The sequence below is a fragment of the Pogona vitticeps genome, chromosome 15 (genome assembly GCF_051106095.1).
Source record: "Pogona vitticeps strain Pit_001003342236 chromosome 15, PviZW2.1, whole genome shotgun sequence".
Taxonomy (NCBI): Eukaryota; Metazoa; Chordata; class Lepidosauria; order Squamata; family Agamidae; genus Pogona; species Pogona vitticeps.
In genome coordinates, this window is record NC_135797.1 from 13,201,684 (window position 1) to 13,226,264 (window position 24,581).

Sequence of the window (24,581 nt, forward strand, 5' to 3'; positions counted from 1 at the left end):
GGGGTGGTGGTGGTTTGTCTCCCTGGAGAGGAGATGCCACAACCACAGACTTGCGTGGTCTACCTGGTCGTCAAAGCTGTGCCCCCTCTCCCTGTGGTTGGTTGGCTGGAGGATCCTGGGATTTGTAGGCTGGAATAAAAGGTTAACTTTTCATGTCTTCGGCATCTCAGCTTGTGCGTTAGAAAATCCCGATGATCGGTAGAGCAGCATAAATATTTCAGAAACCTGATGAAGCTCCAGCAAAGTCTCTCAGGAAAGGAACCTGGCTCAGCGCTGTAGTACTATAGCGCTCAAATTCTTATAGAAATCGAGCGCATAATGAAATTGGGAAAGATCCAGCTTCCGCATAAGGGCTGAAGGACCCGATACGATTCTCACCATTCGCGCGTTGGACGTCAACGCCTGTTTTGCTGTGCTAGCCTTTTCTCAGCCCATGATTCCACTTTGGCTTATCCTTCTGTTTTTTGTTTCTCTTCCTGCAGGATGTTCCACCTACATGGATATCGTCATTGTATTGGACGGATCCAACAGTATTTACCCTTGGTATGAGGTGCAGAACTTCCTTAGCAACGTCCTCAGCAAATTTTTCATCGATCCGGAGCAAATCCAGGTGAGTTTGGTTTAAAGGGTGTGTGTGTGTGCTTGTCCTCTAGGCCCATCAGGAAAAGGCAGGATTGTCTGGAAAAGACCATCCTGCTGGGAAAGGTGGAAGGCAGCAGGAAAAGAGGAAGGCCAAACACAAGACGGACGGACTTTCTAAAGGAAACCATAGGCTTGAGTTTGAAAGAGCTGAGCAGGCGGCCAAGGAGAGAACATTTTGGAGATGGCTCGTTCATAGGGTCACCGTGAGTCATAAGTGATCTGATGGCAAAGGACGACCACAAACAGGTGCCGTCAAGGTGTTAAGCAAACTGTAATGGTTTAATAAGAAGAACTGCAGGACTGAAATGGACCCTATGGATCACCGGGTCCAGCCCCCGTCAAGGAGGCCCAGTGGGGATTCAAACTCCCAACCTCGGGCTCCACAGCCAGAGAAGCTTAAACCCCCGTGCTCTCCAGCAGTCCTCCTCTCTTTCCTTTCTGTAAGACCAGCTGGCCTATTAGGCCACCAGCTGGTTAGCGTGGCCTGTTCATCCTCTTCTCCCTCCCACTTGGCTCTGAGACATCAAGTGCCGTTTGGCACACAGTCCCACAGGCTTGGCATTTTGGGGAGAAGACATTTTAATACCAAGGAGAAATTTGCTTTAGGGCTAATGTAAATGCTTGGGAAGTGCCATAGCGCTAAACTCAGCCCCGGAACAAAACAGGAAAAAGAAGTGAACCAGGGCTTGGGGAGATTTGGGGGTGTTTGGAAACTGTGTATTATAATGGAAAACACAGAGGGATACAATGCTCGTATCTGGAAAAGCTCAGAGCAGCATATTCTGGACCTGGAACAGACTCTTTTTCAGGCAGAGAAATTCCAGGGAGAAAAAGAATAGGATGTGAATGATTTCACAGGGTTGAGAAAGGTTGAAAGCCGCCCGAGATGTCCTCACCAGGTTCCTTTCCCACATCCGCCGGATGCATCGGCCAAGAAAATGCTGAGACTTTGGCTGGAGGGTTTCCTGGTTCCTGGCGGCCGGCTGAGTCAGGACTGTGGGCAGAGAACTGACCCTGTCAAAGAACCACTGGGGGAATGTTTGCCTTTCCGCTCGGGTGGCATCGGGCGGGGGCTTCCCGGTGGGAGGTGGCAGCCAGGTATCGGAGGAAGGAATGGAGGGCTACGGGAAGGACTTGGAAAAATGCCTTTGAGGTCCAGAAAAGCAACTTTTCCAAACACAGCCTCAGTGGCCCATCCTTCAGCCCCTAAGGCCACGTTCAGGTGGTGAGAAAGGGGATGGAGATCACAGAGTTTCATAGCCAGGTGTGCTGGACCGCCTTCTGAATGAGGGTCTTGAAGGAATGTCGTCTTTCCTTGAGTGCAGTGTGGTTGTAAAGCACATGTACACCCAGAGAGGCTAGGATGGTGATCTCCGGACACCCTCGGATTGGTTCCTGAAGTCTAGCTGCATCCTTGACAGAGCCAGAACGGCAAACTGACAAACACGACTGCTTTCAACAACAGACTTCAACAGACGACAGCCCAAAAAAAGCCCGCAGAGAAGGATTCCTGATTCTGTACCTGGTAAAAGGGTCAGCAGTTTGAATTGTGCCCGGAAACTGGTCAGCAGCCAGTGGAACTGTGATTCCCTGTGTCCAGCTCCCAGCTGCAGCATTTTGGACCTGCTGACATTTCTGAGCACTTTCCAAAGGAAGCCCCATACATAGCAGGTGACAGTAGACCAACCGGGGTGCGACCGAACCTCTTCCTTCCATCAGCTCTGGAGTAGCATTTGGCTTTTCTTCCTCTGGCACGCTGGACGCCCCTGCGGGACCTTACCTGGCTTCCAAGCCAGACTAGAGGCGTGGGTGGTGTCGACTCTCTCCCTCGCACGAACAGGAAGTGAAAAAGAGAACGAGGAGGTTGGAAAGAGGGAGGAAGGAGCAAAAGCTGGCCTTAGGTCTCTCCAGCGGTTCTCTCCAAAGCTGAGTCAGCAGGTCCGAATGCAAAAACCTTTCCCCAAGGCTCAGGGAGCGAGGGCGGCAGGAAGCAGAGCGGGCCAGAGCAGCCTTTCCCGAACAAAACACACCTTTTGCTGTTTGTTCCCGAGCCTCGGGTGATGGGAGGCCAGGCTTCAATCACCACCCAAATGGGTTGGTTAACGTGTTTCGTCCAGCATATGAATAGATGGCCTTCCTGTGTCTTAAGGCTGTCGCTCAGTTGGAGTAGCCGGATCTTGGCCCCAGAGCACCGAATTTAGAAGGTGCCAAAATCTAACACCAGTAAGTATTACTTCACAATTCTCAGTAAGGTTCACTTTTTGTCCTTTCCATGTCATAACACACATAAATCTAATGGCTGAGATTCTGTTGCATTGCCTATGCCTGTAAGAGGGTGATGCCATCATGGGGAGGGGATGGTTTTCGGTCATCAAAAACTTCCTACTTCTGTCCCAGGGCTTTTCTAATTTCTGGGAAATTCCTTTCATCACATGGAAGCTGTGGGAACGGTGGGATGGAGGGAGGAAGTCTTTCATTATGAAAATGTTTCCTCTGCTGGTAATACTATCTGGTGGGGATATTTTTTTTTGGTACTGAAAGACTTCCTCCTTCCATCCTGTGGCTCACACAGCTCTTCTATGATTCATGGGATTACATGGGAGTTGCGAAAGCCACCGGACAGAAGTAGGAAGCTTTTCATTGCCTGTTATCTAAGAGACCAATAAAGTTTCCCGTTTCTCTGAACCAGGGACGCACAACCCATGTCTCAAGTTGCAGCTTCTTCTTCACCTAGGTCGGCGTCTTACAGTACAGCGAGGTTGCCGTCCATGAGTGGACCCTCAAAGATTACCAGACAAAAGAGGAGGTCATCGAGGCGGCCAAAAACATCAGCCGGCAGGAGGGGCTGGAAACCCGGACGGCGGCCGCTATCCACAAGGCCTGGTAAGTGGGCCTTTGGTGGCCCTTCCCCAGCCCGTTCTTGAGCTGCATCTTCCATCATCCCTAACCTTCAGCTGTGCAGACTCAGGCTGATGGGGTTAGCAGTCACATCTACGGGGGGAGTACTAGATGGGAGGGGTAGGCGAGTCTCAAGGGTGGGCTGAGCTAGGCCTGTTTCTACCCAACCTTCCTGTTTGTGTCCCAGTGCTACCTGGGAACTTCCTTTCTGAATAGGAAGCTAGGCAGAGCTAGGCCTAGCTCAACCCTAAAGCTTTCCTGTTAAGGTCTAGTCCCCCAGGCGAGCCACAGTCAGGTGTCTGCAAGGTGTCTGTCCCTCAGGTAGAACTCCCAGAATGGGGAATTATGGAGTTTGTAGTCCGAAAATATTTAAACAATCCCATCTGTATTATTCATTCACATTGATCATTCGAAAAGAGAAGGTTGAGATATTTTGAAATGGAAATGGGGTTGCTTTCTTCGATCTTTCCGCATTCCTGCCGTGATGCCAGATCTCCTGCACCGCAAAGGGGGCTGGTCTAGATTACCTTTGGGGTCCCCTTTGAACTCTACAGTTTTATGATTCTGTGATGCAGTGATGAAGCAGTTGGCCAGGAAGCCTCTCTCTCTCTCTCTCTCTCTCTCACACACACACACACACACACACACACAATGCTTGGCATCTCTTTTTCTGTTCTGCCTCTTTAGCACAGAGGCCTTCAGCCCAGAAAGGGGTGGCCGGGAAGGGGCGACTAAGCTGATGATCGTGGTGACCGACGGAGAATCCCACGACGGGGAAGAGCTCGCTGAGGCCTTGGAAGAGTGCGAGGCACGCAACGTGACGCGCTACGCCATTGCGGTGAGTCCCCGGGGGCCTCTAGGGGTGGGGTTGGCGCCGGGCTGCCGGCCCTTGTGGTCAGGGGCCTGGAAGGATGGGCCAGCAAACGTGGGCATGGCCGGGACCAGAAGCGAGTGTTCACACACACAAATACACGCGGAGAAGGAAGTATTGTGGATCGCTCAGGGGTTGAGATCTCTGGCTGCAGGGCCAGAGGTTGGGAGTCTGACTCCCCCACGGGGCCTCCCTGAGAGGGGCTGGACTGGATGATCCACTGATGATGATTTGTAGTTCAATTCACCTCTGCTTCTTATTTGGTTGTCCTTTTTTGGTGAGCTGGAAGTGGGTCCAGACAATGCCATGGGGGGGGGTGTCATGGCAAGAGGTGTGCTGCAAAAGGAAAATGGAGAGCAAGTTCTTCCATTCTAATTTAAGCCCAGCGTCCTTCCCTCTTCGCAGTTTCCGTAAATGAGGGACCACAACTTCAGGGCAGACGACTAAATTTAGCAGTGATTCATGTAAATGTGAGCATGGAAAAGGCTGGAAAGGAGAGAGAGAGAGAGAGAGAGAGACGTGTCAAGGGTGTGTCTGTGTCAATTGGCTCCCTTAAAGGACAACAAGGACACTGCATCGGAAACTTCAGATGGTTGATTTCGGTTGCCGGGTTCTTCTTGGCGTTGTGTTCCAGTCTGCTGCTTTGTTGGTTCGGTGTGGCGAACTAAATATGAAGATGCAAATTGAGCGAAACAGCATCTTTCTCTCCCCTGGGGAGCGCAGCTTTTAGGCTGCCGACAGACCTGCCGTTGGGCCATTTTCAAAACTGTTCTAACAAAATGGGACCCAGCTGCCTGCGAATTTGTGTTGAGAGCTGTACAACCTCGCAGGCTGCCTTTAGCTTGTTTTGACTGGGAGGGGCCTATCTAGGCTGCCGTAACCGTCAATCTGTCAGCATTAATCAGTAGTTCTCTCCTTTGTCAGAATTCAGAGAGATCCCCCCCCTCTCTGCTGAGATTTTTCCTATAAAGACATCTTTATTCTTTATATTACTACCCTGTTTCCCCGAAAATAAGACCTAACCTGAAAATAAGTCCTAGTATGATTTTTCAGGATGCTTGCAATATAAGCCCTACCCCCAAAATAATCCCTAGTTAAGTGAAACCCTGCCCTCCACCCTTGTGCAGCCATCAGAAGATGACATGACTGTATTTGTTTGTTTGTTTGTTTGTTTGTTTGTTTGCTTGCTTGCTTGCTTGCTTGTTTATTTATTTATTTATTTATTTATTTATTTATTTATTTATTTATTTATTTATTTATTTATTTATTTATTTATTTATTTATTTATTTATTTATTTATTTATTTATTTATTTATTTAACTTATATGCCGCCCACACTACCCAAAGGTAGATTGTGGCATATGAAAAAAATAAAACATCCCCTGAAAATAAGCCCTAATGCATTTTTGGACCACAAATTAATATAAAACCCTATCTTGTTTTTGGGGAAACACAGTAACCTCTCTGAGTGAATTCATTGAGATTATAGAGCACGCACACGAGAGATGCACACTCACCTCCTCACTCTTCTGTGGTCCTAGCAAAGGATCCCCGTATTTCTTACGGCTTCTTTTCCTTCAGGTGTTGGGGCACTACATCCGGAGGCAGAAAGACCCCGATTCCTTCATCAACGAGATCAAATACATTGCCAGCGACCCGGACGAGAAGTATTTCTTCAACGTGACGGACGAGGCCGCCTTGAACGATATCGTGGACGCTTTGGGGGACAGGATCTTTAGCCTCGAAGGTAGCGGCCAAGGGTGGCTTTTCAAGGGCTGGAAGGGAATCAATCAAATCGCATCAACTGAGGAAAGTTAAACAAAATCTGGTGCACAAGAAGTAACAAAGAACTCACAAAGGGTTTATGAATTTCCTAGTTGTCTCCTGTAAATCGTTGCAGATTTTTCGAATTTCTGGTTAAATCCCTCTAGCTGTGCAGCAGAAGTGCAGGGATTCACAGAGCAGAATAGCTTCCAGTCCCCCAGAGTATAGCCCACCCCTTTTTGCATGAACTGGCACTTCCAGTCTCAATAGCTTACTCTGAGACATTTAGCAGTAGAAAGAATTAAAACTTTTCATTGCTTACATTGTAGACAGATCAACAGCAAACTGACAAACACGGCTGCCTTCAGCAACAGATTTCAACATACTGAAAAAGAGAGGGAAAGAGGTACAGAGCATAGAGGCGGGGCTCTCTTAGAAGGGATGATTGGTTAGTGCCCGATGATTGACAGTCACTCCAGCCCAGAAAGGTCCCTTCCAGCCACACCTTTTCCAGGCAGTGTGTGAGGTTGTGCAAAACTCCAACATAACGCCATTGGCAAGGGGATTCTGGGAGTTGTAGTAAAGCAAACCATTATCAGTCTCATAAGATACCCTATTGTCGGGATTTTACCTCAGAGAGGGCACCATTTTGTCGGGATCTGCAAGATGAAGGAAAGTAGGGGTCTTGCAGATGAAGCCTCAGGGGCAGGGATCTTTCTCCTTGACCAGCAAGGGGGAAAAAAAAAGACGGGACACTCGAGTGTATGGCAGCTGTTCAGAGGCGGAATCTCTTGTTCCCCCGCCTCCTCTTCTTTTATTGTATCCCCCTACTACATTTGCTCTAGTTAATCAATACAGAGGTAACTAATTTCCTGAATACACAGGCATCAGTAAACAGAGGCTGTTAAGCAGACAGTTAATAGTAAACAGACACAGATACCATCCAAATACACAGACAAGTTCCTGAATACACGAACACTTTAACTACATTATCCAGAGACAATAGACAGCAGGTCAATGATTTATCCATTACTGGAAGTTAGCAGTTATGTACGTGTCTTGCAGCTAGGGCATGATGCCTGCTACTAGCATACAGATATATACATTTATATACATTTATAATATACATTTGCTACTGCCATAGATATATACATTTTAAAGGCATACAATTTTCCCACACCCTATGATGATGCAAGACGTGATGGGACATTGTCAAGTGGAATGCATGACTCCAAACATAAGATATTTGATGATGGAGGTCTCCATATATTCATTGCCACCCAACCCCGGAATAAAGACGCGAGACAAGTATTATGGATTAAAACACGGGCCACACTTTATTGATAATCATTCAAATAATTTTTTGCCAATCAATTGGCAAAGGGGGGGCCTGCTTAGTGAAGAGAACGCCCCTTATATAGCCAGGGGCATTCTCCCGCTTTCTGAACAAGTCTCATGAGACCCTGAAGATCTCGCGCCTTCCGTGGAGGTGCGGCAAAGCTTAGTCGCTCTGTCAAAGCCTCGCCAGCTTGTCAGCGACTTCGTCATATGTTTATTGAAGTGGCTGGAGGGGAATAATTCATTTATGGAGAAATCACCCATTTATTTTGCTCTGTGTCTATTTCATTCTCAGGTGGCAGCTTTTTTTTACTCAAGACAATAGGACTGCCCATATCCATGGGATCAATATCTGCTAATCCACTTATCCACAATCTGAAGATATTTAAAATATTAAAAGAAAAATCCTAGAAATATATTTCTAAAGACAACATTACCATAACTGGCCAATAGACAGAGACAGAGACCATGCTATATAGCATTCACTATTAAAATAGTGTTTACTATAATCTGTGTTTTTCAGCATCCACAGGGGGGCTTTTAACAGATCCGCCATGGATACGGGAGTTCTACTCTATAACCGAAGTGGTTTAACAACATTAACAAAATCTAATTCCTCCTCTTTCCCATCCCATCCTTCCAGGGACCCGTGAATACAGCTCTTTTGAGCTGGAAATGTCTCAGATCGGCTTCTCCACCCACCTCCTCGAGGTAAGGGGTAACAAAGTCGGAATAGCCTCTTGATCGGGGGGGGGGGCTGATAGACTGGTCGCCAGGCAGAGGCAGATAGGGCTGTCACGGAGGTGGCGGTCTGCATCACATGCCAGTGTGACCACGCTGTGAAACACGGACTAAAGTGAGGAGCAAATGCCCTGGTTTGCATCACCACCCATCAGCCCTCCAGAGTTGAGCGGTTGGGCTCGTTCAGCAGCAGGCGGCCCTTTGCGTAAACCTGGCCCACGTCAAAACTGGATTAGCACTTGTAGCCGATTTAGGTCTGTCAGCTCATGCACGAGTGCCATCAATGCTTCTCCAGGCTTGGTCCCCTGGTTTTCAACCAGTTGAAGTTTCCAGTCGGATTTTAAAGCACCCCGGAGGGTTCAGCTGGACCTGAGGCTGTACTGCTCAGTGGTTAAAGAGGAATGATGTGGTGCTAAATCTGAAAGAAACGGGACTCATTCTGACAGTCCCAGTGCTCAGACCTCACCGAAGAGGTCCACAAATCCAGACCACCGAATGGATCCATGTGAACAACGGGGTCTGAGCAAGGACCGGTCTTTTGCAAAGCCAATGGCTCTTTGGTCTGTTCAAGACCAAACAACCAGCAAATACTGTGTATTGAAGGAGGATGGTCTGTAAACAATATATACCATTTCGAGGAAAATCCGTGTCTTTCCCCACTGTTGTGAAACGGCAGCTAACCTCAGAAGGGCAGGGGTGTTGATGGGGGTGTCACAACATCACAAGCCCCGCTCCTTATACAATCGTGGGGTTTTGACCCTTGTGAGACCTGGTTCCACGTTAAGAGGGGAGAGGCCAGAGTCTACAGCTCTGCTCGGCCCTGATTGCCAAAGGCTGGCCGGTCCCTCTCTCTCAGATTAGACAGCGGCCTCGGAGGGTTGTCATGCCAATGAAATTGTAAATTGTCGTGAGCTTGGTTGGGTGAAATAAATGCACAATTCCTGTCTGTCCCACAACCAAGTGAGCCGTCCCGCAACGCTTGTGTGCAGGGAAATCCTAAAACTGAGAGGCGTAAGGGTTAGGGTTTCCCTGCCCCGAATCGTGGGGCAAAAGACCCCCGTTTTCACTCTGTGGTCCAGGAAGCAGGTTTCTCTGGAGTTGACTCCGGGTTTTCCCCCTTTCGGCCCTTCCTTCCTTCCTTCTTTCCTGGCAGGACGGTATCCTTTTCGGGATGGTCGGGGCCTACGACTGGGACGGGGCTGTGCTCAAGGAGAGCAGGATGGGACCCCTCATCCCGCCCCGGGAAGCCTTCGAGAAGGAGTTCCCCCTCAAACTGAAAAACCACGCTGCCTACCTGGGTAAGGAAGGAACGGTCCAGCCCCTTCTCACCAACGGGGCTTGCTCTCATTTAATTTATAGCCACTGATTTGTCCTCTCCCTGTGGTTGATTCCCTGAACCGCCAAGGTAGACTGCTCTTGTAGATGGAGGCATCATTCCACCTTGCTGTTTACGGACCTCCTTCCCGTGTCAACGCAAATGGTGGCGCCTTGTGTCCTCTTAACAAGGCTGCTGTAACTCAGTGGGTTGGTACATTTGTGGGTGGAAGCCGGCCAGGGCTAGGAGTTCGAATTAGCCCACTGTGCCTCCTGGGAGAGAAGCCCATGGGGCTGATGGTTTAGAAAGATGTCCTGCCACCTGGCTAGCCTTGGACATTTTTTTCGGCGGTGGGGAAACCTACCTCCGGTTCCCCCTTACCTCATGGGAGTATCGCTGTGAGTTTCTCGTTCGTCATGGTTCTCTCTCGCTCCCCTTCTTCCTCCTTTGCAGGCTACACCGTCTCTTCGCTCAAACTCAGGAACGGGAAGGGTCTGTACGTGGCTGGCGCCCCCCGGTTCAAGCACAAGGGGAAAGTGATCCTCTTTGAGATGTTCAGGAATGGGAGCGTCACCATTTCCCAAGCTCTCATTGGGGAACAAGTAAGATAAAGGGTGGGGATGCCCACCACATATACATATATTTCTAAAGATGAAGTTACCACCACTGTCCAAGAGAAGGAGCCAGAGACCATGCTATGCAGAGCATTCATGAGCAAAAAATATATTTCCACAAGGTCAGTACCAGACCTGGCACTAGAGAGCAACAGAGACCATGCTATATATTCTACAACAAGAAGAATTCATAGCAAGGTGTTTGGCTCCCTCCAGCGGCCAGTTCTGGTAAATGCATTCTGAAAATACACACTTTTAGATTTTTCTTTTTAATATTTTCTGCCTACGGATAAACAATCATGCTGTGTGTAGTGTTCGCTATAATCCGTATTATTCGGCATCCGTGGAGGGGCTCTGCAATGGGTCCCCATAGACATGAGGGTCCTACTGTATAATTTTGTAGTTCTGGAAGCCCCACCCCACCCCAGACTGTGGGTGCAACACCTTGGTGGGGAAAATATGGTTTGATCTGCTGTAATTCAGAGTTTATCATTTTGGGCTCCCCGTATTTCTTAATATTTTTCTGTTACCATGCTATCTATCTGTCTGTCTGTCTCTCTATCTAGTTCACTATTATCCACAGTTTTCAGTATCCGCATGAAGATTTGGAACCAACCCCCCCCCCCCGGATACAGCGGTCCTCCTATAAATACATATGTTCCCACCCTCGCAGATTGGCTCATATTTTGGCAGCGAAGTATGTCCCGTGGATGTGAATGGCGATGGGGTCACGGATGTCCTGCTAGTGGCTGCCCCCATGTACCTGGGCCTGCAGAACAAAGAGACGGGGCGGGTTTACATCTACAAAGTTGGACCAGTGAGTGCCTTTTAGATCTAGCTTTCAGTGTTTAAAACACAGGAACCCGTTTTGAACTAACCCAGGCCAAGAAGGTCCATGATTTAATTTTCTACCAAAAAAAAAAAGATTAAGGATGATTTGGGGTCTGTTCTGGCCGAGCACAGCTGTTTGGTCCTGAGTTTTTGATTGTTAACAGGAATAATTATCCAGGAAAGTAATTTGGTCAACAGCAAAAAAGAGAGGGAGTGTACTTAATTTTCTCTGAAAACAGGGATAGTACAGGAGGAAAGATCCCTAACTTATTTCCATAACTCCCTAGATTTGGCTTCCAGAATGAACCGGTTCTGAGTTCTGGCTGAACAGCTGCATATAAATAAAATCAAATGAAATGACCGTTGTGTCATTCTTCTCCCCCAGAAACTTGACCGCATTCCAGGCTATCCCTTCTGTTTAATTTTGATTTTATACCATTATGTTTTTTGTTTGAACTGTTGTTCAGTGATATGTCGCTTGGTTGTGTAAACTACCCGGAGCAGCCTTGGCAGCCAGATGGGCAGTAGAAAAGTCAAAGAAATAAATAGTGGTTCGGCGGACTGAGCAGGGCTCCCGGCTTCCCGCCACGGGCAGCAGCAGGTGACCTGGTGGCCGTCCAGGTGCACGTCTTTGGATGGAGGCCCTTCAGCAATGGCCGTAGGCCTGCCTGTCAGGGACGTTGTAATTGTTTTCTGCTTTGCAAGACCTGCGTGGAGTACCTGATTCTCTAATTGTCTCTGAACTCTCAGATTCGTATTGGAGCGAAAGAGGGCTCCCTCCGACCCTACGGGGCCCACCACTGTGTCACAAGGTCCCTGTTCTCACCCGGTCACATCACCCAATCCTGTATATTTCATGTCCGTTTCTCTTCCCCTCTCCTTGGAAGTCACTCTTGTCTTCCAACGGGACGCTCCAGGCCGACCCGAAGCCTCAGGATGCCCGTTTCGGCTACTGCCTCCTGGCTGTTCCCGACCTCAACCACGACAGCTACAACGATGTGGTGGTGGGCGCACCACTGGAGGATGACCACCAGGGGGCGGTCTATGTCTACCATGGGTACCGCACGACTGTGCTGCCCCACTTCAAACAGGTGAGGCAGCCCCCCAGGGCCCGCACATGCACCACCCAAAGGGCTCGGGGGATGTCTCAGAACACAGCAATATTGCTTTTCCATGTCTTTGTTTTGGAAGAAAAACAGATGCTTTGCCATGTCTCTTCCCAGGGGTATTTGTTTTGTGACAAGCTGAAGCCAAGATCATCTCTACCTGTGTGTTGGTGGGAAGGATCACACTCCCTGGAAATGTTTAACACTTGGGGGGGGGGGGAAATCTGTTTCATTTTTCTGCTTTGGCGTTATAGCAAAAGTGAGAACTCTTGCAAAAATGAGAGATTAAAAAAAATTCACTGTTCAGAAGCATCATCCCACCAGATGGCCTCCTATGTAATTGGCAATTAAAAGCCTCCTACTTCTGTCCTGTGGCTTTCGCAACTCCCATGTAATCCCGTGAATCATAGGGGAGCTGTGAGAGCCACAGGATTGAAGGAGGAAGTATTTCTTTACCAAAAATCATCCCCATTACCAGCAGAGGGAACATTTTCATAATGAAAGACTTCCTCCCTCCATCCCACCGTTCCTACAGCTTCCACGTGATGAACAGGATATTCTAGAAACCAGAAAAGCCCTGGGACAAAAGTGGGAAGTTTTTGATGACCAAAAACCATTCTTTGCCCATGATGGTATCACCCTCCTGCAGGCATAAGTGATGCAACAGAATCTCAGCCATTATGTTTAGATTTTTTTGTTACGTATGCGTGTTATGTGTCATCAAGTTAGAGCCATTTTGTAGCAACCATAATCGGGGGGCCAATGCATCTTAGCACAAAAACTACTTAGAAAGTTACTTCGATGTCTTCCAAAGGGACAGAAATTGACCTAAGAACTTTCTAGGCCATGGGAAGCGTTCTGAATGTCATACCAACAACTGCAGGTGTCATACGAACAATGGTGTAGAATTAGCAATGGATTTTGATTTGGGAAAAAGCTGCCAGCAATGACCGTGTTAATTATAAGGCACTTCTTGCATAGCAATGAACTGCTATAGCGCAAGACCAGAGACATGACACAAACGGAACAGAAGGAGAATGGCCTGATGCCATGAAATAAGGAGATAGATCCAAAACTGGAAAGGTTTTTGGATAAAGAGATCACTCAACCTTGGAATGGTTCTTTCCGGTAGCGGATCGAAGCGTCGGCACTGCCCCAGGGCCTGCGCTACTTCGGCCGCAGCTTGGACGGTCAGATCGATCTGGATGGAGACGGCTTGGTGGACCTTGCTGTCGGAGCCCAAGGGGCTGCCGTGGTGTTAAGGTGAGCCACTCCTTCGGCGCCACGACTCTGGGAACCTCCGGGAGGGAAGACCTCAATGGGAGACCAAGGTCAGCTCCGTGTTGGGGCTTCTGGGTGTGTTCAGATATTTGGGGGGGAGGGTGTGCGGTCACACAGCACTCTTGCTGAAGCCGACACCACCAGAGCTGGACATGAAGACAGAAGAATTTTGGGCACAAGGGAGGCCTTTCCATGATTTTTCCCCCCTTCTTGTTGCCGAGAGGACAGATCCAGGAGGATCGTGCAGGTGAACACGTCCGTCTCTGCAACCCCGTCCTCCATCAACGTGATCCAGAAGAATTGCCAGCGGAACGGGAAGGAGTCGCTCTGCGTCACCGTCGGCCTCTGCTTCAAGGTGTCCTCCCGCTCTCTCGGCCCGAGGGACAGCCATTTGAGTGAGTGTCCGCCCGCCGGCCCTTCGCGCATCTCCCAATTCGCACTCCATTCATTATGAGCTGGCAATACCGGCCCAAATTACATTGACAACATACACTGGGGGGGGGTGACCTTGGAGGGCTCAGGGGGGCTCCTCTTTGTCCACCCCAACCACAACCCATGCGTCTCTCTCGCTCTCTCCTTCCTTGGCCACCCTTAGGTATAAAATTCAACGTCTCCCTGGACGACCGGAAGTTTGGCACCAGGGCGGTGTTTGACGGCAACTCCCAGAAGCTGCTTCAGAAGAGGATCCGGGCCACCGTGGGCAGGACGGCCTGTTCCACGGTCCGTTTCCACGTGATTGTGAGTACGGCGTGGCTCAGCCCTGGCTTTTAAGCTGGCAGGATCTCCAGAGCTTGGCTGCTCTTCCCAAGACCCTGCTGGGTGGCTGGGAAAGGCCGAAACCAAGCCCACGCAGAGGTGGCCGTAAGATCACTGCAGGATTTTCCACCTTGGGGCAGCCCTTTGGGATTTACGGGGCAGAATCTTTCTCATTTTTCCTGGAGGTGCTCCAGATTGAATCTGGAACCTTCTCCCACCAAGTGACAGTCTCTTTTGAGCATTGGGAGGTGAAGGGCCTTTTCGCTCAGCATCCTCTACGCCAGTCCCTAAACGAAGCACGCTAAATGCGAGATCCATAGGTGAGGAAAATTACAGGCTCTTAAGAGATCTCTTTCGTTGTTCCTGCAACAAACTGACTAGATCTGGACCCCAAGCGCTGATTTTTGATAACGGCAGGATCCCCATATCTGCAGGATCAGTATCTGCCGATTCACTTATCCACAGTCTGAAAATTTTAAAAGAACCCCCCGACACACACACATAAATGTACTTTTCTAATGATGGAGTTACTAGAACTGGTCACAAGAGGGAGCCAGAGGCCACTCTATCTATAACATTTGCTATTAAAAGACTGTTCACTATTATCCGCGTTTCTCAGCATCCACATGGCAGCTTGGAACTGATCCCCTTCGGATATGGGGGCCCTGCTGTACTGTAGATTTGGACAAAGTTCCAGCTGCACAAAAACTGGCCTGGTGAAGGCAAGATCTCTTGTCGAGATCAATAAAAAACCCAACAACCCTGTTCTTGTTTCTCGTGTTCCTTCTTATGGGGCAACACAAGCCAGAGGTCGCAGCCCCTAGAGATGATTCCAGGCCCATCTCTTGCCTTGCCTTGCAGGACACCTCCGATTACCTGAGACCTGTGACAGTCACGGTGAAGTTCGCCTTGAGCGACGCTGAGCCGGGCCCAGTGCTGGACGAGAAATCGCCCACCACCATTAAGAAACTGGTGAGTGAGATGGGGCGGGAAGGGGGAGGTGTTTGAGATCTAGGCTTGGTTCTGAAATCTTCGTCGTCTTTTACTTACTGGCCCTCCGGAGAAAAGCAGGGGCTTCGTAGACAAGTTGGTTGCACCGCCACAAAAGCTCAGAAGAGATAACTTTTTAACACCTTCTAACTGTAAAGCTGAAGTCTCGGATTTGTTTCTTTCCAATCCGGCCTCTGTCCCTCGAGGACCTTCAGACAATTCTTTTATAGCAGGATTATGGAGATCATCTTATGTTTTTTTTAAAAGGTGCAGCCTTTTAAAATAACAGGCAAACTGGCTATTAAGGTTTCTTGCCGCCATCGGCTCTGAAAATACCTGTGCGGCCGTTTCATTTTGACAAGTCAGATTTTTAAGTCTCTGCTCTGAAAAATCGTTTTTCCCAAAATGGTGTGCGGTCTTCTTGGGTGCAAGACGGGACAAAAAGCAGTCCTGGATCTTTGGCCCTTTAACCGCTTTTGTTTTTAAATTTTTAGTTTATTTTTTAAAGCAATCCAAGCACCGTATCAAATTCTGAGGCCGACGCAGCGCACCTCGGTCGAATACATTTGCAGTAACGCTGCTTATCTTGTCTGATTCTTTAATAAAAATAAAATAATAAAAACATGTTCTGGGTTCGCTAGTTAGAATTTTGCTTTTGGTTTATTATTAAAAAGTTCTGTTCCTTTGGAAACTAAGGGTTGTGCAAGCAATACCAGCTTCTGCGCAGCATCTGCATGGCCCAGCATCATCCTTCCTCTTGGTTGCTTTCCAGATCCCCTTCTTCAAGGACTGTGGTGAGGACGATGAGTGCATCACAGATCTGGTGCTGAAAGCTCGGATGGATATCACTGGATCCAGGTAGGCCGAAGGTCTTCGACTCACGATGTTCCTATGGAGGAGCCACCTCCAAAACGTCCTTCCCTGAACAGCCCTGCTCAGCTCTTGCAAACTCGAAAGTCGTGGTTTCCTAGAGGGAGTCCGCCCATCTCACGCATAGCCTTCCTCTTCTCCTGCTGCCTTCCAACACTTCCCATTCCCCTGCCCTCACGCTCGTCCTCTCTTCTCCTCCTTCCAGGCAGAAGCCTCACATCCTCCGAAAAGGGAGGCGGAAGGTCTTGGTGGACGTCCTTCTGGAGAACAAGCAGGAAAACGCCTACAATGCCAGCTTGGGCCTGTGGTTTTCCAAAAACCTCCATTTTTCCAGCCTGGTGCTCAAGGTAAGGAGGCCACCGTTGGGTGGGGTTTTTTTTGGGTGGCCCGGTGGGAGAAGGTAAACACCGGAAGGATAACCCTGTGTGATCCAGAAACGAGATTCCTGGGAAGTTCCTAGAAGCAGGCTGTTCACGATTAAGCCAATCGTAGCATCTCTGCCCCCACATTTCTCGGTCCTCCCCACGAGTCTTGGTGGCTTTCATCATTAGAAGAGCGGAGGAATCATTGGATTCAGCCCTTTCTCAAACCTTGGGTTGTTCTGTGCTTTGGTTTCCCTCCCGCAGGGCGAGAACCCGGTAAAAATTGAATGCACCACCCCGTCGGCTCAAACCCGGGCATGCTCCGTGGGCTACCCCGTCTTCAGGTCCCTGGCAAAGGTGAGGGGTTGGTCCTCCAAGCCTCCCGTACGACTGGGCCGGTCGGAGGGCCTTCTAGATCAGAATGGGTTCGTCGGAGGGCGATGGGAGTTGTTGTCCGACTGTTCAAGATGGCACTGACTTGATGAAGTAGATTCCTGTGGACAACGCATGGGTTTTTTTTCGTACCCAGGGCAAATAAGGAGTCAATATGGGCAGGAAGGAAAAAAGGAGGGTTGAAAACTCAAAATTGTTCTCAAGACTTCTCCCTGGGTTGCAACGTGCTGGATATTAGCAATGAAATGTTTTGATTTTTTTTTTTACTACAAATCCCATAATTCCCCCTCTGGGAGTTCTGCCTGACGTGCACACCCTGGGCAGCTGAGCTAGGCCTATTTCTACCCAAGCTTCCCATTTGTGTCCCAGTGCAAGCTAGGAACTTCCTTTCTGAACAGGAAGCGATCTATCAGGAAGCTAGGCCGAGCAAGAACAAGCTCAACCCTAAAGCCTTCTCATTAAGGCCCAGTCCCCCAGGGGAGCCACAGTCAGGTAGAACAGACAAAATGGGGAATTATGGGATTTGCAGTCCCCCAAATACCACCCCACTGATATTTTAAGGCATTATTGACTCCACATTTTGCTTCTTCTTTCTAGAGAATTCTCCTTTTTTCGCCCTTTCTCCTCAGGTGGCTTTCGTCCTGGAGTTTGAATTCAGCTGCTCGTCCCTCCTGAACCGAGCCCTGGTGAAGCTCACGGCTAGCAGGTGAGAACTGGGTTCAAGGGGGGGGTAGCCAAAGCACATCTAGACGGACCTGGCAGGAGCCCTGATGAAATCAGGGGAGAAAAAAAATTAAGCTGAAAAAAAATCATAATCATAAAGGTCAGTGCTCTTCTCTTGAACAGGCTTGTTTGTTTAAGACCATGATCATTGAAATGGATGGATGGATGGATGGATGGATGGGTGGATGGATGGAAAGAGAGAGATGGATGGATGGATGGATGGCTAGATTGATTGATTGATTGATTGAACTGATTGGTCTGATCCTGACATCTAGCAATAATGAGAATTAACTGTCGCAGAGTTTTGGGTTAAATTCCTCTAGCTGTGCGGCAGCCGCGCACGGACTCACAGAACAAAATAGCTTCCAAGTTCCCCAGAGTAGTCCACCCCTTTTCTCCTCTTTAACTGGCACTTACAGTCTCAATAACTCTCAGCAACAGAGAATCACTGACTACCATACTTTCTTCTCTTGCAGCGACAGCCATGAATTAAACGAAACTCTTTCCGACAACATGGTGCAGCCTGTTGCTTACGTCCACTACGAGCCTGACCTTTTCCTGACCAGGTGAGGCCCGACCCCCAGAGGAAGCTGCCTGAGGCCTTAGCCTGGGGACAGGGTTGAGGGCAGGATGATTGGGCCTTCCCTGCGAGGGGAGGGCATGGCTGCTGAACCACGGCAGCAGAAACAGAGGTCCGTGGATTTCACAGGGAGGCCCTTAGTGAGCCTCCATGCTCTCGTGCATCCTGGTAAAGAAAAGAGATGAAACTTTGTCTGGGGAAGATGGGATCGGGAGCCCACTATGCCTCAGTTTGGGGATGATGGGTGTGAATGACATCCTGAAAGGGGCTTTGCTTATTTTCTGTCATTTCTCTCCCCGCTTCCTCGCCCAGCGAATCCACGCTGAATCGCTACGAGGTCCATCCGGTGGAGACCTTCCCGATGGGGATGAACCCGGAATTCAGAACCACCCTCAAGGTAACGACCAGGCCTGCCCTATTTCACCCAGGCTCCAAGGCAACACTTTTGAACGGGGTACTTTGTCCAAGGGAGGGGAACCGGGGCTTTTGCCCCCAGGGCACCAACCTTTAAGGGCGCTGGAACCCAGAGGGGGAATCTGAAGCCGAAGAATGTTCGGACGAGAGCACAGATGGGAGCTAAAATCAGCACCGAAGCACTGTAACTTTATAGTGGAGACACACTCTTTCTGTCTGACGCTTGCAAAATCAATTGTTTTTTGAAGGCTGCTGTTTCAGCATCTGTTTTTAACTGAAGCCGCTTTCCCCGTTGTTCTTGCAGGTCCAGAACCTCGGATGCTACGCAGTGGGAAACCTCTCCCTCACCATGGAGCTCCCGGCAACTGCCTATCAGGACCTCCCGTTCCTCTCGGTGACCCGCATCCTGGCCGACAACGTGAGCGTCTTCGGCTTCCCTTGGTGGGCGTGGGGAGGGGGGTGTCATCTTTAGGACCCTCTTAGCGGGCTTGCTGGCAAAACTCTAGCCCGGATGTTGGGGTTCTGTGGCCGCAAGTTGGCTCCAACTCAGGGCGACCCTATGGACGAGGGACCTCCGAAACATTCGGTCCTCAGCTGCCCAGCTCAGCTCTTGCAAACCCACAGCCTGTGGGTTTCTTGGTGGAGTCGATCCATCGTGTCTTGGAGTCTTCTCTTACCCTGCTAGTGTTTCCTTTTCCCGGCATCCTTATGTGTTGTGAGTCATCCAGCATAGATGAGGCAGGAGGATTTGGGGCAAAAAAGCTATCAAAAGGTGAAAGCGGTAGGAAGAAAGGAGGACAGCGCATGCATAAAGGAACCACAGCCTTGACTTTGCAAAACCTGAGCAGGTGCTGTTGAGGACTGAATCTTCTGGAGGCCACTCATTCATAGGGCGCCATATGTTGGGAGACACCTAACAGCATGAAACAACATCAGAAGGCCCCCAAGGGTATCTAGTCTGACCTCAATCCATGCAAGATCACATAGGTTAGAACAAATAGTTCAGGTTGTGCAGAGCTTATCCTGGCTCCTAAGGCCTGAGCAAAAACACCTCAGTTTATGCAAAGGTTATCACATCATACTGTTGAGCCCTGAACAGAAACTACTCAGGTTGGGCAAAGGTCATCCCAGCAGGCTCCTGAGGCCTGAGCAAACCTCTCAGGTTGAACGAAGCTTGTCTCAACTAGCAAAGGCCTCCAGCTACTACTTGTAATATAATGGGTTCACCGCCTTCAACCCCCTCAAGCAAAATTTTTTTAAAAAATTAGCTGGCCTACAAATGTTCAGATGGCCCAGACTTTCCAACCTGGGGGCGCGCCTTTCAGATCATCCCTTTTATCCAGAGAGCCTTAGGCTGCGGAGGGCCCCGGAAATCAGAATATGAGGAACGATCCGCATAACACAGCCAGGCACCGACTCTGACTGTGGGGAGAGAAAGGGGCCTCCTCCCTTCGGAGCGCTTGGCGCTGGCAGGGCTCCCTTTCTGCTGCCCGAACAGTTTTTCAGAATTTGAAAAATATCTTTTTTCTAGACTGCAGATCCCAGAAGCCACTAGCTCATGGGGCCTGGAGTCACACTGCCTGGGGTGTGATGGGAGTTGTAGTAGAAGAAGCCAGATTTAGGAGCTCATGGGTCTTATCATGACTGTCTTAAGGTCACCTGCAGCTTCCAGAACCAGACTGAGACGGTGTCGAGGGCCAGCAGCGAGGGGGTGGTCCCTGTTCACCCAGAAGAACTGATGCGTGTAGACAAACTGGTGAGTTTTTAAACAGCTTTAATTTTTCTAATTTTAAAAATAAATTAGATTAAATTATATTTTGAGTAGCCTGGGAAGAGAGGCAAGCTAGAAACCTCTATTCATTCATTGAGCCACGAAAACCAACAGCCCAAATCCTGTTGCATAGAATAGTAAACTGCACTAAAGTAGGCCCATTGACTTAATGGGGATTTAGTGAGTCAGCACCTCCTTCAGTTACATGGATTCCCATGGGCCAACTCTAACTGCAAAGTTCAGCATCCTAAGTCCCTGTTAGAGGAGGCCCATTTGAATCAATGGAGTTGACTCTCCCTATCCCTGCTGATTCACTGGTTCTCTATTCTAGTGTGATTTGTTACATGTAGCAGCAGGATTTGGGCCACTGTGTCACAACCCAACCTCTCTTGGCCCACCTCACAGGGTTCTTGTCAAGATAAAGAGAGGGAGAGCCACCTTAAGCTCATTGGAAGAAGGTCGAGATGCAAATGCAGTCCATCCAGCAATAAAACCTGCTGCAGAGTTTTGAATTGCTGGTTAATGTCCTTACACTGCACAGGGGAAGTGGAGGAATTTACAAAGAAGAACAGCTTCCAGTTCCCCAAAGTGGTCCACCTCTTCTTTTTCATTCACTGGCCCTTGCAGTCTCAATAACTCCTTTTGAGACATTAATCGTGGAAGGAATAGGTTTCGTTCCTTACAACTGAACAGCAAAACTATACAAGGATGTACACACTGCCCCAAAAATCCAGACCCATAGCTAAGTGTCATGTCATGGGGTATGTGGCATTTGCAAGCTGTTTCACCGGCAAGGACCACCTTTTCTCCCTTGTGGCAGAATTGCACCAATGCTGGCTGTCAGGTGGTGAAGTGTGAGCTCTCCCACGTCGAGAGGACCTCCGAAGTCTCCATCCACCTGCTTAGGACAGTTCACAACGAGTTTTTCAGCAGGGTGAGTGCAAAATGGGCCATTTTTCTCACAGGCTGGAAGGTAACTCTGGAAGATAATTTCAGACACCAGTGGCTCCGATGTCAGCAGGGCAGCTAATCCGTCCCGGGTTTTAGTCTAAATTTTACACACTCCCTGGCACCTGAATACTTTTCTATGTCTTATTCACTTTCCCTCTGAAATGGGTGCCTCCAGCTTCCCCCAGGCGAAGCTATTCAACAGCCAGGTGTCAGCAGCTCATCATCCCACCCGATGAGTCTGGACAGTAGGGACCCCATATCCGCCATTCCAAGCTGTTCGGTGGATGCCGAAAACTGTGGATAATAGAGAACACTCTACTTAGCCTGGTCTCTGGCTCCCTCTAGTGGCCAATTCTGGTAAATACCTCATAGAAATACATATTTTAAGTTTTTTTCTTCTAATATTTTCAGACCACAGGTAAGTGAAATCACGGATCCCGATCCTGTGGATATAGAGGTCCTCCTATAACACCATTCACTGAAGTTTTAAAAGTCTCTTCCATCTCTTTTTCTTTTCGGTTCTTTTTCTCTCCATTTTGGGGACAAAGGCCAAATTCAAGACGGTGAAGGTTGTCAGCACGTTCACGCTGAGCACGGCAGAAGGAGAGGCCCTGTTCTTCTTGCCCAAAGCCGCACATCGACGGGAGGTAAGGGGAACCGGCGGCGTCTTCGCCAGTTCTGGGTTCAGGAGCCCACTTCTCCTCTGGAAGGGAAAAGCCCTGCCTTACAGCCTGTGTAGGCTCAGGCAAAGCTGTGTGTGTTTTCTTGCAAACCCGTTGTCTTGCTTTCTCCTGTATGCAAGGAACATTCATATCCCATCATCCCCCCAAATGTGGAAACCCCCCCCCACCCAGTGAATTCCAGGCCCCCTACATGGCCCTTCTCCTCCTCACAAACAGTCCTGTGGGGTAGACCAGCCTCAGCTTTGGGAGTCTTAAATCCAATATTCTAACCTACACATTAGGAAAATTGCTTCTGGACTACAGAAAAGTTGGAGAACTTTTTCTGAGCTACTGGCCATCGTTGCCAGTGCTCGCTGGGGGATTCTGGAGCTTGTAGTCCAGAAGAGAGCAAACGGTACTTTGCAAACATTGTTCCGACTCTGTTCCTGAAAGAGCAGCAGGGAATCCAGGACTGAAGGGGATGGAAGAAAGAGCAAGAAGGTTGACAGGGAAAGTGGGAGCCCAACCGCTGAAGGGCAGATGGGTTGGACTACAGTTCCCACGATCCTCAGCTAAAGGGGTGACTTGCCTGTGTCATGATGGGTGTCGTAGTTCAACGCATATCATCAGAGGGCGCTGAGCTGGGGGAGGGGAGGCTCACTCGAATATGATCCCAGGGCAGCCTTCGCTGGCAACTCGCCTGCCTTCTGATTTATAACACCGGCCAACCCTGCAGGGACGTTGTAAGGATTAGGTGGCTCACAGTTGCCCCATCCTGGGGAAATCCCAGCCTCTTGAGTGCTTCCTCTCTTCTCATGACGGTCGCAGACCCTGCTGGAGGTGATCCAGTCCGACGTGGTCCCCCTCTCCCTCTGGATCCTCATCGGCAGTATCGTAGGAGGACTTCTCCTGCTGGCCCTCATCATCATCTGTTTGTGGAAGGTAAGAGCCTGGCGGCCCCCGTCCCTGGAAAAAGATCAAAGGCAACGGCCCTTCTGCCGTCGCATTTCTGACAGAGAGGGAAGGTTAAATCAAGGGTACCTGTCAGTACCTGTGGATTCAGTTATACACTGCCTGGAAATATTAAAAAGAAAAAAACCCCAGAAATAAGCATTTCCAGGGCATATTACTAAAACTGTCCACTAGAGGGAACCAGAGACTATGCTATATAGATCGGGTTTGCTATGTCCGCGGTTTTCGTCATCCGCCAGGAGGGCTTGGGACCATTCCCTGTGGCGATTGCATTTTCTCCTAATAAAATCTGCATGCTCTCTTTTGCTCCCCCAACAGCTCGGCTTCTTTGCCCATAAAAAGCCTGGGGAGGACGAGAAAGAGGACCAGTAAGACCCGACCTGCGCCTAAGACTTTTCGCTCCGCAGAGATGAGCTGCTACGGGAAGAAATCCAGACGGAGGGCCGGGGGGGGGGGTTTGTGGCTGCCTGCCTCCGACTCTCCCTTTCAGTCCGTGGACATTTCAGAGAGAAATCTCATTCTTCTGCTCGAGAAGCTCAGAACATGCCACTCCCTTCCCTTGTGGAAGGTGCAACTCAGCGCAAGTCCCCCCGTGGGCCCTAAAGCGGCATTTTTTGCTCTCCGTGGTGGGGATCCTGCCTGCAAGGTTTACAGGACGAGAAAAAAAAAGAGGAGAGATCGGCCAGCCAGGCGCCTTCTGCAGAGGCTCACGGAGACAGGCTCGGATGACCAACAGACGTCCACCCTTCCCCAGATGAAATGGGAAGCCCCCCACACACACCCCACACAAACCAGCTTCTCTCCCAGCCGTGCAGAGCCTCTTCCTTCCAAGGGGCTCCGTCCCTCGTTTCTCCTTTCCCACTGTGGCGGTCTCGGCCAAGGGCGCCCCCCCCCCGGCCGAAGAGAACCGCATAAGGCGCAGACCCCGAAAGTCCTACAGTTTGGCATATCGTTCCAGATTTCCGTTAGGGACCGTTTTAAAAGATCCTGATTCGGAGAGCAATCCCAGGGCACTGGTTCTGTGAGCCGTACAGGCCTGGCCGTGGCGTCACGCTGGCCCGCTCCGATTCTGGTTTCACGGGGAAGCCCACGGCACCGAGCAAAGCGCGAGAGGAACAAGGCCCGTCCCTGCGTCAGCTCTTGACGACCGAAGCCACTGGGCGGTGTCGGGGGAAAGGCTCCATCCATCGCTTGTGGGCAGCCGGAGGTGACCACTGGCTACTTCCCTGTAGGATCGGGAGAGCCAGAGAACGGTTGGGGTGGAAAAGGTCCCGGAGAACAGCTGATCCCGCCTGTTCCTCACCGTCAGGAGATCCACATTTAGAGCACCCGGGGGGGGGGGGGAGAGAGAAAGGATGCAACACCTGCGTCCCTCTCCATGTTCTTCCTCATCCTGAACCAAAATTGCCTTCATCAAACAGACTCAAGGTTCCATATTCCTCCTTCGTATATTTGAAGATGGCACAGGTATTCTTGAGCCCCTCAGCCACCTTCCTGACCAAAGAATTAATAAAACCTAAACGTCCTTCCCACCGTTTCCGTCCCCCCCCCCCCTTTGCTGTCTTGCTTTGAACCTCGTTCGTGCGACTTCCGCCTTCAGGCTGCGATTACTCTCTCGCTCCCATCCACACTATCCAGCAGGGATGATGGGAAGTGCAGTCCACACGCCAAAATCCGCGAGGTTAACGCAAGCCGCAACCTACCCTCTGCCCGTCCCTCAGCCGCTCAGCTCTGCA

General features: G+C 49.8%; 1 protein-coding gene across 1 annotated transcript in view; it reads left to right on the top strand.

The window, feature by feature from the left end:
• ITGA10 (integrin subunit alpha 10) overlaps positions 1-24,373 on the top strand; it is a 41,192-nt gene extending 16,819 nt beyond the window's left edge. The window contains exons 6-30 of the mRNA XM_072983816.2: positions 483-610; positions 3,377-3,525; positions 4,228-4,378; positions 5,993-6,158; positions 8,157-8,224; positions 9,408-9,552; positions 10,023-10,171; positions 10,857-11,000; positions 11,902-12,105; positions 13,253-13,383; positions 13,630-13,796; positions 13,997-14,139; positions 15,019-15,129; positions 15,920-16,005; positions 16,223-16,364; positions 16,644-16,736; positions 17,402-17,478; positions 17,972-18,061; positions 18,388-18,472; positions 18,794-18,907; positions 20,144-20,245; positions 21,081-21,194; positions 21,760-21,858; positions 22,702-22,815; positions 23,164-24,373. Of these exons, the coding sequence (XP_072839917.2) occupies positions 483-610; positions 3,377-3,525; positions 4,228-4,378; positions 5,993-6,158; positions 8,157-8,224; positions 9,408-9,552; positions 10,023-10,171; positions 10,857-11,000; positions 11,902-12,105; positions 13,253-13,383; positions 13,630-13,796; positions 13,997-14,139; positions 15,019-15,129; positions 15,920-16,005; positions 16,223-16,364; positions 16,644-16,736; positions 17,402-17,478; positions 17,972-18,061; positions 18,388-18,472; positions 18,794-18,907; positions 20,144-20,245; positions 21,081-21,194; positions 21,760-21,858; positions 22,702-22,815; positions 23,164-23,217 (3,026 nt within the window). The 3' untranslated portion in view covers positions 23,218-24,373. The remainder of the gene's footprint in view (positions 1-482; positions 611-3,376; positions 3,526-4,227; positions 4,379-5,992; positions 6,159-8,156; positions 8,225-9,407; positions 9,553-10,022; positions 10,172-10,856; positions 11,001-11,901; positions 12,106-13,252; positions 13,384-13,629; positions 13,797-13,996; positions 14,140-15,018; positions 15,130-15,919; positions 16,006-16,222; positions 16,365-16,643; positions 16,737-17,401; positions 17,479-17,971; positions 18,062-18,387; positions 18,473-18,793; positions 18,908-20,143; positions 20,246-21,080; positions 21,195-21,759; positions 21,859-22,701; positions 22,816-23,163) is intronic.
• Positions 24,374-24,581: the final 208 nt, after the last annotated feature.